The sequence below is a fragment of the Dipodomys ordii genome, unplaced genomic scaffold (assembly GCF_000151885.1).
Source record: "Dipodomys ordii isolate 6190 unplaced genomic scaffold, Dord_2.0 Scaffold14, whole genome shotgun sequence".
NCBI lineage: Eukaryota > Metazoa > Chordata > Mammalia > Rodentia > Heteromyidae > Dipodomys > Dipodomys ordii.
Genome location: NW_012267230.1, coordinates 6,605,194 through 6,619,282, shown reverse-complemented (window position 1 = coordinate 6,619,282; position 14,089 = coordinate 6,605,194). Strand labels below are relative to the sequence as shown.

Genomic DNA, 14,089 nt, shown 5'->3' with positions numbered 1-14,089 from the left:
CCTTCCTTCCTTCCTTCCTTCCTTCCTTCCTTCCTTCCTCTCCAAGCCATCTCTGCCCATTTCCCAGACACCCTTGGAGTCTGCAGCTCCATCTCTCTTGCCACTGGATTCTGTATCATCACAGATGAATGCTTCCATCATGGTGACAGTGCCCCTCTGCCACACTGGGTCCCGTCCATTTGTCACTGACAGTGCTGAAGGTGACCTTTCTCATCTCGTCGCCTCTGTCGGATGGCAGCCCAGCCCAGCTCTTGTTCTCTCTTCTGGTTATGTTGTTCTTTCCATCACACAGTTGGATCTTGAGCAGGACTTACTGCCACAGCCAAGATGCCAGCTTTGTTGTGCTACAGTGTTTCTCCACTACCCCTGCCTTCACCCCAAGAGCCAGGCACAGGACATCCTTGGGGTTGAAGGGCATCATGAGCTTGCTCGCTTCTCTCAGTGGTCTCTGTCTTACCTGGGAGACTACAAATGATAGTGGATGAGGCTGGAATAGGATATGAGAGGCTGGTCTTGAACTTGACCCCTGATCCTCATTCTTGCTGTGTGTTAGGTGTTAGGCCGGGTACCTTATTAGTTGTTTTCTCCTCTCAGTGCTCCGAAGTCCCTCTTTCTTGAACTCAGGGCTTGGATGCTGTCCCTGAGCATCTTTTCTACCACATTTTGCTTTTTTTCTGAGTAGTGTATTAGAGGTAAGAGTCCCACAGCCTTTCCTGCCTAGGCTGGCTTCCAACCGTGATCCTCAGAGCTCAGCTTCCTGAGTAGCTGGGGTTAAAGGTGTGAGCCACTGGCACCCAGCCAGGCTCCCCATTTTTCATTCTCTTATCCTCACCATCTACCTGGCTTTCATAGAAGCAGCAGAACTCATTGGATCATGCCTCTTACTTTAGAGCCTTTGTGTCCCCCTGCAACACTGGACAATGACATATCAAGTTTGTGACATGGCCTTACGGCTCTCCTCATGGAGTGTATGCCTGCCTCCTCCCCTTACCTGACCTGGGCCACTCTCAGGCTCAGAGTGGTCCGGCCTTCCATGCTTGCTGGGCCTTACATCTGGGCTGCCATCCTTTTCTGTTCCCTTGGGGGCTGGCAGCTCTTCCCCCTGTGCTGTTCTGGCTGGCTCCTGCTCCTTAGATAGGTCTCAATCACCTCCCACCCCCTCTTTGGAGAGTGGTTCCCCAACATCCTGTCTAATGCAGCCCCAGGTCATCCTCTCCCATGTTCTAATCTCTACATACACACATCAGCATCTCAAGCTTGTGTGTCAATTACCTGCTGGCTGAGGGTCACTGGGGGACCTCCCAGAATTCCTTGCTTTTCTGGCCTAGAAGCAAGCCTGGCATGGCATGGGTACTAACCAGGACCTCTGTTCCTATGTGCATAATAAAATTTGCACTGTCACCTCCATTCCCAGGCGAGCTGATGGAGGCTTAAAAGTGAAGCAAAGTCTCAGTGCTGGACTTGAACCCATGTCTCCTTGATTCTGAAACCCAGTGTTAGTTCCCCATTACTTTTCCCCAGGAGAGGGGTCATCTGGAAGGCTCCTGGGTACACAGGGTAAACAAAACACAGGCATACATTCCATGAGGGTCAGGCGTGTGGGACCTGGGATTTGTTTGAGGAAACTCCTAGCTCTGACGGGCTCCTGGCAACCCCACTAGAACTTTCTCTGAGCTCTGTTGCACTCTACCATACTCCAGGAAAGACATCGCTTTTCTTCTCAGAGGCAGAAGATGGTTCTGTGAAGCTGAACCATGGTAGGAAGGGCAGAAATGCTAAAAGCAAAGGGCTGTGGCCAGAATAGAACCGTGGCCCGTGCCACACATTGAGTGGTGGTGGTGTGTTTGTGTGTGCACACACATGCTTGTCTCTGTGTGTCTTGGTGCATGTGCTGTTTGTATGTCTGTGGTGTGTACATGTGTGCATGCTTACACCTGGTGAACACATATGGTACGTGTACACTCTGTGTGTGTGTGTGTGTGTGTGTGTGTGCTTGTGTGTCTGGCTAGAGTCGCTAATTACAGCCATGTGGCTGATGGCTGGCTTTACACATGGATGAAATGATAAGAAATGTCTGTGGCAAGAAAGCAATTCCCCTAGCTCCGCCAGCTGCCAAGGCTTCTGGCAGATGAGGGGAAATAAAAGAAGTCACTGGCAGCACAGAAGTGTTCACACTGGAAAATGTGTTGTCCTAATTCAGCGCCAATTTTCCCGGCCTGTGTAATGTGCGGCCTGCCTGTGTCACGCAGCGTGCATTCCCGCCATGGCTCCCGGGCCATAGTGTCACTCTGGCCCCTCCGGCCTTCTTTCTGTGCCTTTCTCTCCCTCCCACTGAGGGTTGTAGTGCAGACACTTGGCTCTTTGACTTCCTTCCACCCTTCCCTCCTCCTCCTCCTTCTTATCCTAGGTGCTCCTTCCCATGGGGAGCTTCCCTAGGCCTCTCAAGGTTAAGTTCCCTGGTGAAAATGCTCATAGCACACCCTCTCCCCCCTCTCTCTCTGCCAGTCATGGAGTTTGAACTCAGGGAGGGCCTGGACACTGTCCTTGAGCTTGGTTCAATGTTACTGCTCTACTACTTGAACTACAGATCCATTTCCAGCTTTTTTGATAGTTAACTGGAGATCAGAGTCTCACAGGTTTTCCTGCCCAGACTGGCTTTGAACTGCGATCCTCAGATCTTACCCCTTGTCTTCTCATCTTGATTGTTGTAGAAATGAACTTTTATGTTAGATTGGGTTTCAATGTGTGTGTGTGTGTGTGTGTGTGTGTGTGTGTGTGTGTATGTATGTGTGTGTAAGAGAGACGGAGACACAAAGAAAGACAGGTGTAAATTCCACACAGTAGAGAATGGTGTGTTTTCTTTTGGCTCACCTTGTGCTAGCTCAGTGTCTGGTAGTAGTGAGATATCTAGCTTTTTTCTCTCTGTACTAAATCTTTAAAATCTGGTGTGGAGGAGTCCATACCTCCAGCACCTTCTGTCTTTGGATGCTAAGTTTTCCTTGACTCCTACTTAGATGTTAGGAAAGGTGTAGCTGAAAGAGAAGATCCATGGTTCCAGGTTGTTCCAAGGACTTGTTTGATGGAATCAGGAGGATTAAGAAAACTGGAAAGGATCCCAGCACTGGTGGCTTGTGCCTGTCATCCAAGCCACTCAGGAGGCTGAGATCTGAGGATCACGATTTGAAGCCAGCCCCAGGCAGGAAAGTCTCGGTAAGACTCTCATCTCCATTTAACCACCAAAAACCAGGCAGTGGAGCTGTGGCTTAAGTAGCAGAGTGCCCACCTTGAGTGAAAAAGCTCAGGGTCAATACTCAAGCCCTGAATTTAAACCCCAGTGTTGGGAAAAAATAAAATACTGGAAAGGGATTCATGCTGCAGACTTGTGACCCCTAAAAGCAAATGGATACCGATAAAAGCAACCCCCAAATGAAAGTGACCACTCTGAGCTCTGCCGCTACCTCTGCCTGCCCCAGTTCATTTCACCCACCCTGCTTTCCTCTCAGAGGCCACTTAGCAGTTCCATTCTTTTGCCAACTAGAGTTAAGACAAGGAAGTTTGGCCTAAGAATCAGCATTCCTCAATCTGTATCTTTAAGAAAGGCCTCAGATCCTCCATTGTAACATGAGAAATGTTACAATGGGCTCATCAAAAAGTGAAAATTAGCTGGACATCAGTGGTCCACGCCTGTCATCCTAGCTACTCAGAAGGCTGAGATCTGAGGATTGAGGCTTAAAGCCAGGCAGGACAGGAAAGTCCCTGAGATTCTCATCTCCAATTAACCGCCAAAAAAACTCCTAGAAAGTGGAGTCACATGGCTCAAGTGGTAGAGTACTACCCTTGAGCAAAAGAAGCTCAGGGACAGTGCCCAGGCCCTGAGTTCGAGCCCCAGGACCAGCACACATTAAAAAAAAAACACCTCAAAATCAGACTAATGAACAACCTTTCAGCAGCCATAGAGGGCCATAGCATGGTACTCTGGATGGCCTCCGTTCCACCTCACTGTAAACCCTGTGGGAAAGTCATCGCTCCACCTTTCTACCCGCAGACACCGAGGCTCAGGGAGGGGAAAGCGTCTTGCTAGGCCAAGAGCCTGAGATCTGGGGAACCATCCTAATGCACCCCACTGACAGGCCCCTGCTCATACTGGCAAACCCAGGGCTCTTCTGTTTCCCCTCGAGGGTGCATTGGTCAACAAGTAGTTGGTCATCTTTCTTCTTGGCGCTTTTTCTTTCACTTGGTGCCAAATCCCTGGTCTGTGATGTTGGCAGGCTTTGCCTGGTTAGACTTAGCTGTCTGGGTCTCTGCCCCTGGGTTATTCCCCACCCCTGAGTCTTGTTTTAGTCCTCCAGTGTCTAGCCTCCAGCTTTATTGCTGTTTCCTGGCCCGTTCTCCAGCCTGAAGGCTGGGGCTGGACAGCCTGATGGGCCAAACATAGCCTGTGGATATGTTTTCTTTGGCTCGCAAAGTGCTGGCTCACCAGGTGAGTTGTGTGTGTGTGTGTGTGTTTTCTATATTAGTTGCCAACACTGAAAAGCATTGGGTGCTTCACATATTATCCTGGATTTTGAGATTTTTGAACAAATTTGTCAACACGGAACTATTGGCCAAGCATTGGCCTTTTCTGCTAGCCCCGCCCAGCCTGGGTGTGATTCGTCAGCAATCAATGAGTGCTCTGTCATCTCCTAGCTGTGTGGCCTTGGGTATATGCCTCAAAGTTTGGAGGCATGAGAATTAAATGAGCTCACAAATGAAAAGTGCTAAAAAAAATCCAGCATATAGTAATAGAAGTGATTAAAAGGGGACAGAAGGTTTGATTTTTCTCTGTGTGCATGCATGCATGCATGCATGCGTGCGTGTGTGTGTGTGTGTGTGTGTGAGAGAGAGAGAGAGAGAGAGAGAGAGAGAGAACAATTGAAGAATCAGTTTGATTCTTTGGGCAAGTAAAATGTTTTTCTTTCTCTCTTTGCTGGCGTTGGGGTTTGAACTCATACCCTCCTGCTCACTCAGCTTCCTTGCTCAGCTGGCACTCTACCACTTGACTCATGCTGCCAACCTTGCTGGCTTTTTGTTGGTTATTTTGGAGGTGGACTCTCATGGACATTTCTACCTGGGCTGGCCTCAAACCAGTCTCTTGATCTCCGCCTCCTGAGTAGCTAGGATCACAGGTGTGAGCCGCTGGCACCTGGCTTAGGTACACCATTTTTTTTTTAAACTAGGTATCTTTGATCATCCCCTCCTACTTAGCCAGGGCATGCAATTTCCTTTCCAGTTGAAGTAAAATCATGCATTCATGGAGAAGACCTAAGCGGTCTGTGCTGGGTGGCTCTGGGGCTTTACGCAGCCCGGCACATGGACATGTTAGACAATAACACAAAGCGAGTTATCATTTGTGGGGATGCCACCATGTGTGAGAGGCTCAGTGGAGCCTTGGCGTGTTTCAGCAATAATCACCACAGCAACATGCAAGGCACAGAAGGTTAATGACATCGTTGAACTTGACGCATGCGCCAGGATGGTAGCAAGCATTTCTATATAGCTTCATTTAACTCCACCTCCACCCCCTCACTCCCCAGCACAACCACCTTGAGGCAGCCACTAACATTATGTTATTTCATGGCTGAGAAGCTGAGGCTACAGAGGATGAGACATGGGCCTAGATGAGCAGGTAGGGAGTCGAGATTCAGACTCAGGTTGCCTGGCATCAGAAAGTACTAGATTCCCTGCTCAACATACAAGTCCACCTTACTGCAGATGGAAAAGTGGGGCGCAGAGAGGTGGGATGTTATATCCAACGTCACACAGCAAACAAAGCTAACAACATACAGGATTCCAGCCAACATCCAGTCCCAACGAGATGCACTTACACTCAGAGTCACAAAGCAGAACTCACGTGATCATTATAGAACCTGCAAAACGATTACAAAATGGTTGTTCCCGGCTCAAGGCCAGCCCAGGCAGCCTCCAACAGTCTGCAAGGCAGCCAAAGACCATGTCTCTGCCCACTACAGAACAGGCAAGAGCCTGGCTTTGATGAACCCATCGAGAATGGAAAATCTGCCCAGCACAAGTGGCTCACGTCTGTTATCTTAGCCACTCAGAAGGCTGAGATCTCAGGATTGTAGATCAAAGCCAGCCCAAGCAGGAAAGTCTATGAGATTCTTAGCTCAAATTAACTACCAAAATGTGGGAAGTGGAGGTGTGGTTCAAGTGGTAGAGCATCAGCCTCGAGCTAAAGAACAGTGCCCCAGGCCCTGAGTACAAGCCCCAGGTCTGGTACAAAAAGGGAAAAAAAAGAGTGACTAATCCTGGTTGGGCATGGTGACACACCACCAGTGTGTTCTAGTTGCTTAGAATTGTAGCGATTGGGAAGATAGAGGGTGAAGGCTAGTCGTGGCCAAAAGTTAACCAGATACCTCTCAACAAATTAGTAGCAGGGTCTGGTGGTATACACCTATCATCCCAGTGAAGATGGGAAGTACAGAGAGGAAAAACATGGTCTGAGGCTGGTCTTGGGCTAAAATTTAAGATTCTATTAGAAAATTAGCTAAAATAAAAAGAAATGGGTTGGGAATATGGCTGTAGTGGTACAGCACCTGCCTAATAAGCTTAAGACCCTATTAAATAGACTCGAGATTAATATGGAAACACTGATTTTGTTTCTATATGCAGTGAATAATTTGGAAATTAAACCTCACAAACATCCAAGGCCATCCAGTGAGTTACTGCCAGGGCCAGCCTAGTAGCCCAGGATACCTACTGCAGTTTTCTTTGTCCAGCTGTGGTCATGTGGGCCTCGGGATGGGCTGGAAGGTGACTGAGGTCAATCACATGAACCATGGAGGGATTGTTAAGAATCAGAGTGTACATTTGGAAACCGGTGGCCATCAAATAAAGTTTGAGGCAAATACACAGTGGAATGCTATGTAGTTGGATACAAGAATGAGAGAGTACACATGCATATATAATATTATATAATTATTCATATTCTATTATATGTACATATACATATGGATAATTCCTACATTAAGTGAAAAAAAAGCAAATGTAGACCAGCATGTACAATGCACTCATTCTGGGAAGAATTTGACAAAGCAGTGGATATTCTCAATTCTTGTTTGCCTGGGTATGCAACAAAATGCTCCAATATAAGAAACAAAGACACAAGGAGTCCTGGTCTTGACGTGTGTGGTGATGGGTTTGAGAACTGGTAGCCTGGGAAACTGATGGCAGGGAGACTTGGCAGTGGGATACATTTCCTGTCTTTAGAGATTTGAACCCTGTGACTGTCATTGTCTAATGCCAAACCCAAAACAAAACAAAACAAACACCTCTCCCTCAGCTCAGGAAACTGCTGCCTCCTGGTGGGTAGCGGGTTTGTGTGCCTGCTGTAAGTTCTGGTTTTATATGGGAGCTTGGAAATTTTCTTATTAAAACCCTTCCTTCCTCCCTCCCTCCCTTCTTCCTTCCTTCCTTCCTTCCTTCCTTCCTTCCTTCCTTCTTTCCTTCTTGTGTATGTGCCACACTAGGGCTTGTGCTCAGGGTTTCCCCCTTTTTTTTAGCTTTATTCTCCCCTCAGGGCTAGCATTCAACCATGTGAGCCACATCTCCCCCTTCCAGCTTTTTGCTGGTTCATTGGAGATAAGAGACACACAGACTTTGGCTTTGAACCGTAATCCTCAGCTCTCAATGTCCTGAGTAGCAAGGATTATAGGCATGAGCCACCAGTGCCCAGTAACAAGTTGGATTTCTGTATTAGTGGTATCAGGGTTTGAAGAGCAATACCACCAAGTGGTAGGCAGGCACTGTGCCCTAGAGCCACACCCAAAGTTATTTTTCAGATAAAGTCATATACTTTTTGTTCCTGCCAATTTAAGACTGCTTATGCCTCTTGCCTAGCTGCGAGTACAGATAGGTACTACCAAGCTTGGCTTGTCTGTTGAGATGGAATCTTGCTAACTTTTGGCTTGTGGTTGTCCTCAAAAACTATGATCCCCCAGATTTCCTCCTCCTAAGTTTCTGGTATTATAAGTGTGAGCCATTGTGCCAGGCCACAAGTTGGAATGTTTTCCCTAATTTTTAAATGATGAAAACCAACTTACAGAGAGCTTATTATGTGTGCCAGGCAGCGTAAGCCACTTAACTCAGTCTTCAGAAAGCATGGGCTGTTATCATCATCCTACCCCATCTCTACCGCTGGGGAAACAGAGGCACAGAGAGATTAAATTCACGTGGGTATGGTTATACCATTTGTCAGCAACAAAGCCAGGACTCAGATGCTCGCACATCTAGCTCCTGAGTTTGTAGTCTTGGCCTGCTTATTACAACTGCTCTCATCAAAGATGTTCATGGGTTAAAATAAAATGTCATAATTGCAGAACTCATTCCTGCCGGTGTTCAATGTCTGGTTAATAACCACTGTATCTAGCCTGTGCCAGGCACACACATTACCTGCCAGGCTATAAACTATTTATCTCCCTTCCTCTCCTCACAACCCTTAAAGGCATCAGAGGACACAAGTCTTGTCAGTGGGGTGATGTGCAGTTTCAAACTGTCATCTCCTTCCTTATTTGGTCTTCCTCAATATCGGTGGCACCTTTCACCAGCAAAATTAAACAGCAACAACAACAACGATCACTCCAATCTCAGTTTAATTAGGTGCCTTTCCTTATCAGGTCGGTTTACCTATCTCCTTATCAGGTTGGTTTACCTATCGTACAGTTTGTTCTCTTTTCCTGGGTGCTCAAGTTCAAGTTCATCTTTTCTGCAATGCCTTTCCTTGCACACTGTCTGCTCTATGCTCAGCCAGCTCTGATGACTTGTTTGATGTGTCTTCATATGGGAGAAGCATCTTGCATATAAAGAAGAAAGAGGGCTGGTTACTGATGGCTCCCGCCTGTAATCCTCCCTACTCAAGAGGCTGAGATTAGAGGAACTCTGTCCAAAGCCAGCCCAGGGAAGAAAAGTCTGTAAGACTGCATCTCCAATTAACCAGCAAAAAGCTGGCAGGAGGTATGGTTCCAATGGCAGAGTGCCAGCCATGAGCAAAAAGGCCAAGTGAGCCCAAGACCTGGGACCTGACCAATAAATTAATTAATTTAAAAAGGGAGCAAGAGGTCACTGACAGAGCCCTTGCCTGGCATGTGTACAAGTCTCTGGATTTGATCTGCAGCATTGAAAAAAAAAGATTACTTAAAAGGGGGGAAAGAGAATAAAGAGATGGCATTTGGGAGGATCCTGGCATCACTGGGCTCTACTAAGCACAGATATCAAGGGAACACAACTAGTTAAAATAATATCTTGCCAGTCACCGATCACTCACGCCTGTAATACTAGCTACTCAGGAGGCTGAGAGCTGAGGATCATGGTTTGAAGCCGGCCAGGGCAGAAAAGTCCATGAGACCTTAGTTCCAATAAACTCCCCCCAAAAGTCAGTAAGGAAGTCAAGTAAGGAAGTCCTAGCCTTGAACAAAAAAAGCTCAGAAACAGCACCCAGACTCTGAGTTCAAGTCCCAGGACCAGCACAAAACCAAAACCAAAAAACCCCTCCATCTTCTTGATGAAAATGAACAAAGAAGTCAGATTTGTTTCCTACATGTCTGTGGGATGATAGAGCAGCTCTCTGAATCCCAGTTTTCTCATCTGGAAAATGGGTTACAGGGGTAGAGTTGAGATGAAGTTACACAGAATAGGTTGGGGGAAAAAGCCTGGTGTGCAGAAACTGAGTAGATTTTTTTTAGACCAAGTACCGAGGCTGAATATTTTTTGAAGTCTTATTGTGTTGCTGAGGCTGATCTCAAACTACTAGGCTAAAGCAATTCTCTTCCCTCAGCCTCCTGAGTAGCTGGGACTACAGACATGTACCACCATACTGGGCTTGACTTTTTTTTCCCCTAGTCCTGGGGCTTGAACTCGGGGCCTGAGTATTGTCCCTAAGCTTCTTTTTTGCTCAAGGCTAGCACTCTACCATTTGAGCCACAGTGCTACTTCTGACTTTTTCTATTTATGTGGAACTAAGGAATTGAATCAGGGGCTTCATGAATGCTAGACAAGCACTCTACCACTGAGCCACATTCCCAACCCCCCCCATTTTTAAACATAGATTATTTTATTTAATAGGTTCTACCTGTGTGGGTTAATTAGCAACCTCTGCTAACCCATTTTACTGATGGGGAAAACTAGAACAAAAGAGGTTTTTGACCATTCCTAAGGTGCAGAGCTCTGTCCACATTTCATACTAGAATTCCTTGGATTTCACTCCAGGCCAGTCATATTACTGCATGGGGACCATTTCTTGAAACAGGAGATTGGACAATTTGGTTTTTCTCAAGCTTTTCGTCCCCACATAGAGTCTGTAAGACATTCATCCTCCCTCCCCCCCAATACAGATACCTTGGCACAAACAACCCCTTCGTATCCACCCTGCATTCTCCACCCACATCTCCAACACTACCAGAGAGTTTGGAAAACCGAGGGTGAGCTCACTGCTAGGAAGAGGATTCAATTAAAATCTCAGTTTTCAACAATATCATCAAGGCCTGTGGTCGGTCCCTTACTTCGCACCTGTCAGCGGAGGGAGCCGGGCAGCGATGACGGCAGTGAACTTCCGAGAAGAATGCAACACACCCAGCAGACTGCTCTTCTCTGGGCCCCTCCTTTCTACTCTCAGGGTGCCCATTTTACAGATGTGGAAACTGAGAGCCAGAGCCATGAAAGACCCACTGCTTGATCCTAACAAAGCCTGAATTCCTATCTGTTTGACCAGTCTCTGTCTCCCTCGATGGCTTGAGCAATAAGGACTTCAGGGTTTTTGTCTTTGAACCAACCTTGGGGACTCTTCAGAGAACCACCTGCCAACTCCCTTAGGATGCTCAGTCCTGCTGCTGCTTATCATATCCCAGCCCCCCACCGGGCAGTACCTCAAACTCCAGGCCCATCCCTGAGGCAACTCCCCACATCCCTTAGCACATGACATGCAGTAGGTGGTCCAGATGACCACTATGAGTGCCTGAACACATCAACACCATCTACATCCCAACCCCAGCTCTTCCTTCTTGTAAATCTGCAAGCTCCTGAATAAACCTATGCCTAGCACAGCGCCTGGCGCACAGTAGGTGCCTAGCTGGCGTGAGTTAGGTTGTGAGGGTTCAAAGCACCTTGACCTCTGCCTTGAGGGTCCTGATGGTCTGTGCCTCTCCTCCTCCTCCTCCTCCTCCAGTCCCTGCTTTGGACTCTTGAAGGTCAGCCTCCTGACTGTCTTCTGGCTCTGTTGCTTTGCAGAAGAAGAGCCCAGGAAGGTGAGGGAGGTAGGAAGTGGAGATGAGTGGAGGAGGGGTGCTGTCAGAGCCCCTCAGAGGGCAGGGGGGGGGAGGAGGAGGAGGAGGAGGAGGGCTTCTCCAGTTTAGCACACATCACCAATTCTTCCTGACCCTCTCAAAAACTCACAAAAACTCATCTCCCTAAAGAGCCAGAGGAGGGGAGGTTGTGTCCCCGGATAGAAATCAAGTCCCAGCTCTTGGGAATTCCAGGACTGTGCTATGGTCCTATCCCCACGGGGTCACACTGGAGGCCAGGGCCCTGCAGGGCAGGCAAGGCATCATTTAGGAATGAAAGCCTCAGCCCTGGCAGGGGCAGGTGTGTGTGTGTGTGTGTGTGTGTGTGTGTGTGTGTGTGTGTGTGTGTTAGGGGCGAGGCTCCTAGACTAGGAAATTTGTCTTGTATCCGCCAAACTTGGGAGGGGGTCTGACTTAAACAACTCCTGGCAGGGCCTTGCTGCTGTCCAGCTCGATGCTTTGGGGAGTGAATCTCAGCAAGACAGTGGGAAAGATAACTCTCAACTCGCCCTGATCTCAGGATGGATGGGTTCTCAGACTAGAGATGGGCAGGGGAAGGCTACATTAGATCTCTGTCTCTGTCTGTCTCTCCCTGCCCCCCCTCCCCAAGTCATCTCCAGGAATCTTTCTGCTAAAGAAGCTGTGGAAGAAAGGGGCATGACAGGCTAAAGTGTGAGGGGAGGACTTGTCTCCCCTCTCCCCCCCCTTCTCCACCCCTCCCCCAGCAGCTCAGCTCTCTTCAGGAATTCAGCCCAAGTCTCGGCCACAGTTGGGAGAGGACATTAAGATGTGAGGCCAGCCAGACACCTGCCAGGGCTGCGAGGTGCAGGAGAATGCAGGAGCGAGACCCCAGGGGTGAGGTGGGGGGAGGAGACGGTGACCTCCCGAGGTGGCAGCCCGGTGTCCTTCCGCACCCTTGCCCTCCCCGACTAGCTCAGGGTGGGCAGTGGGGGTGCCTGGCAGCACCCATCGTTAGACACCCCAGCTTCATCTCCACTCAGGAGGGGATGGGCCAGGGTGGCAGAGGCGTCCCCAGACACTGCATGGGGCAAGGGGAAAAGTCACCCCAGAACCCACAGCCAAGTCGCCCCCAGTCTTCCCCCGGCCCCCCCCTCAGGACGCGACCCCTCCAGACCAATGAAATCCACGCAAGCTTGCGCGATGGCACACACAGGTGCGCACACAGGTGCACACGCACACGTGCACACACACACACGTGTACACGCACATACACGACTTCTCTTCCCCTTTATCTGGAAATCTCCACAATTGCATTGAGACTTAAACTTTTTTTTTTTTTAAAGAAGAGGGGCTCTTGGGGCGCGCGAGGGGCGCTTGGGGATTCTGCCCAGGATCTCCCCGCTCTCGGGGCTCGGATCCCCGCCCCTCCCTCCCACCTGCTTCTCACCTGGTAAACCGAGGCACAGCAAGAGGCTGTAGTAGATGACCGGCACGAAGCCCAAGCCGCAGGAGGAGCCGGGGGACCCGGACAGCGAGCTGTTGGCTGCGAGGTGGGCGTGCGTGTGCTCCATGGGCGCTGCGCCCCTCGGTCCCCGCGCCCCTCGGTCCTCTCCGGGCCGGGGGCTCGGAGGTGGCGGCGGCGGCGGTGGCACGGCAGCCGGGGAGAGCTGCAACCTCTCCCCCAAAAGGACTTGGCTATGGTCCCCTCTGCACCCCCGCACCCGCCGGCCTGGAGTCGGGGACTCGGGCACCGGAGCCGGTGTGTGCACCTCCCACCTCCCGCCCCAGAGCCGGGGGGCCGGGACGCTGCACCTCTCAGCCAATCAGCGGCAGCCTGGATGGGGGGGGGGAGGCGAGGTGCGTGTGGAGGGGGGCGCGGAGCCGGTGGACGGTGCCGGGAAGGAGGGGGGTCCCAGCGGCCTTTCTCGGCTCCACTTCCAAGGAAGAAGATGGAATTGGCCCCGGGAACCCCTTCGGAGGAAGACTGGGGCGCCGACGCCCACGTGACCCCCCTCCTTGTGTCACCCCGCGGGAAGGGGTGTGGTGAGGTGGGGCTGGCACCGCTCCCCGCCGGCCTCAGTTTGCCCTTTTGCTCCACTCTCCTCCTGGAGCTCTCACGCCTCGAATCCAGCGTCTGGATGGAACATTGGACACCCAGGGCGGGAGGGAGGGGTCCGGCGGGGACTCGGGGTGGGGGTTGGGGGACAAGGGGGTCGTCAGCGAGGCAGGGCGCGTGCATCTGTTTCTGCGAGTGTGTGCACGCGCGTGCGTGTGTGCATGCGTGTGTGGGTGCGCGCGAGCGCGCGTGGATTCCGGGGTGCGCCTGGAGGGTCCGCAGGCCGCCGCCGCACGCGCGCGCGGCTCTTCAGCCTCGGATGGGGATGCGGCAGCCTCGCGCGCACACAAAGGCGCACAATGCCCGGCGGTGCCGGGGGCCCGCGCACACTTCCCCACGCCCGCGACGCCCTCGCGCCCCCGCCCACCGCGAGCACACACCCTGCCCCCCCCCCCGCTCCAAGGCAGTGAGGATAGATGGGCAGAGCGGGGGGGGGGCGGGTAGGGGGAAGGAGGGCTGGCAATGGGGAAGGTCCGGGTGCACAGCACCCCCTTCTCCTCAACTGCAAGGGCAATGCTTCTCGGGGGTGCCACGAATGGGACAGGGAGGGGCGCCTGTCCCAGAGTCCCAAGATACTGAAGGCATGTCTAGCAGCCAGCAGGGGTGTCTGCTGGAAGCCTAGGGCCATCCTGGTGGCTCCCCCAAAACCCTCCTCCCCAGGACATGCCCCAAACCTTGTGGG

At 50.8% G+C, this 14,089-nt stretch overlaps 1 protein-coding gene across 1 annotated transcript in view; it reads right to left on the bottom strand.

Moving 5' to 3' along the window:
- The window catches only part of Gpr139 (G protein-coupled receptor 139), a 36,333-nt gene extending 23,356 nt beyond the window's left edge, over positions 1–12,977 (bottom strand). Inside the window, exon 1 of the mRNA XM_013011490.1 lies at positions 12,739–12,977. Within this exon, the coding sequence (XP_012866944.1) occupies positions 12,739–12,862 (124 nt within the window). The 5' untranslated portion in view covers positions 12,863–12,977. The remainder of the gene's footprint in view (positions 1–12,738) is intronic.
- Between the last annotated feature and the right edge of the window lie 1,112 nt (positions 12,978–14,089).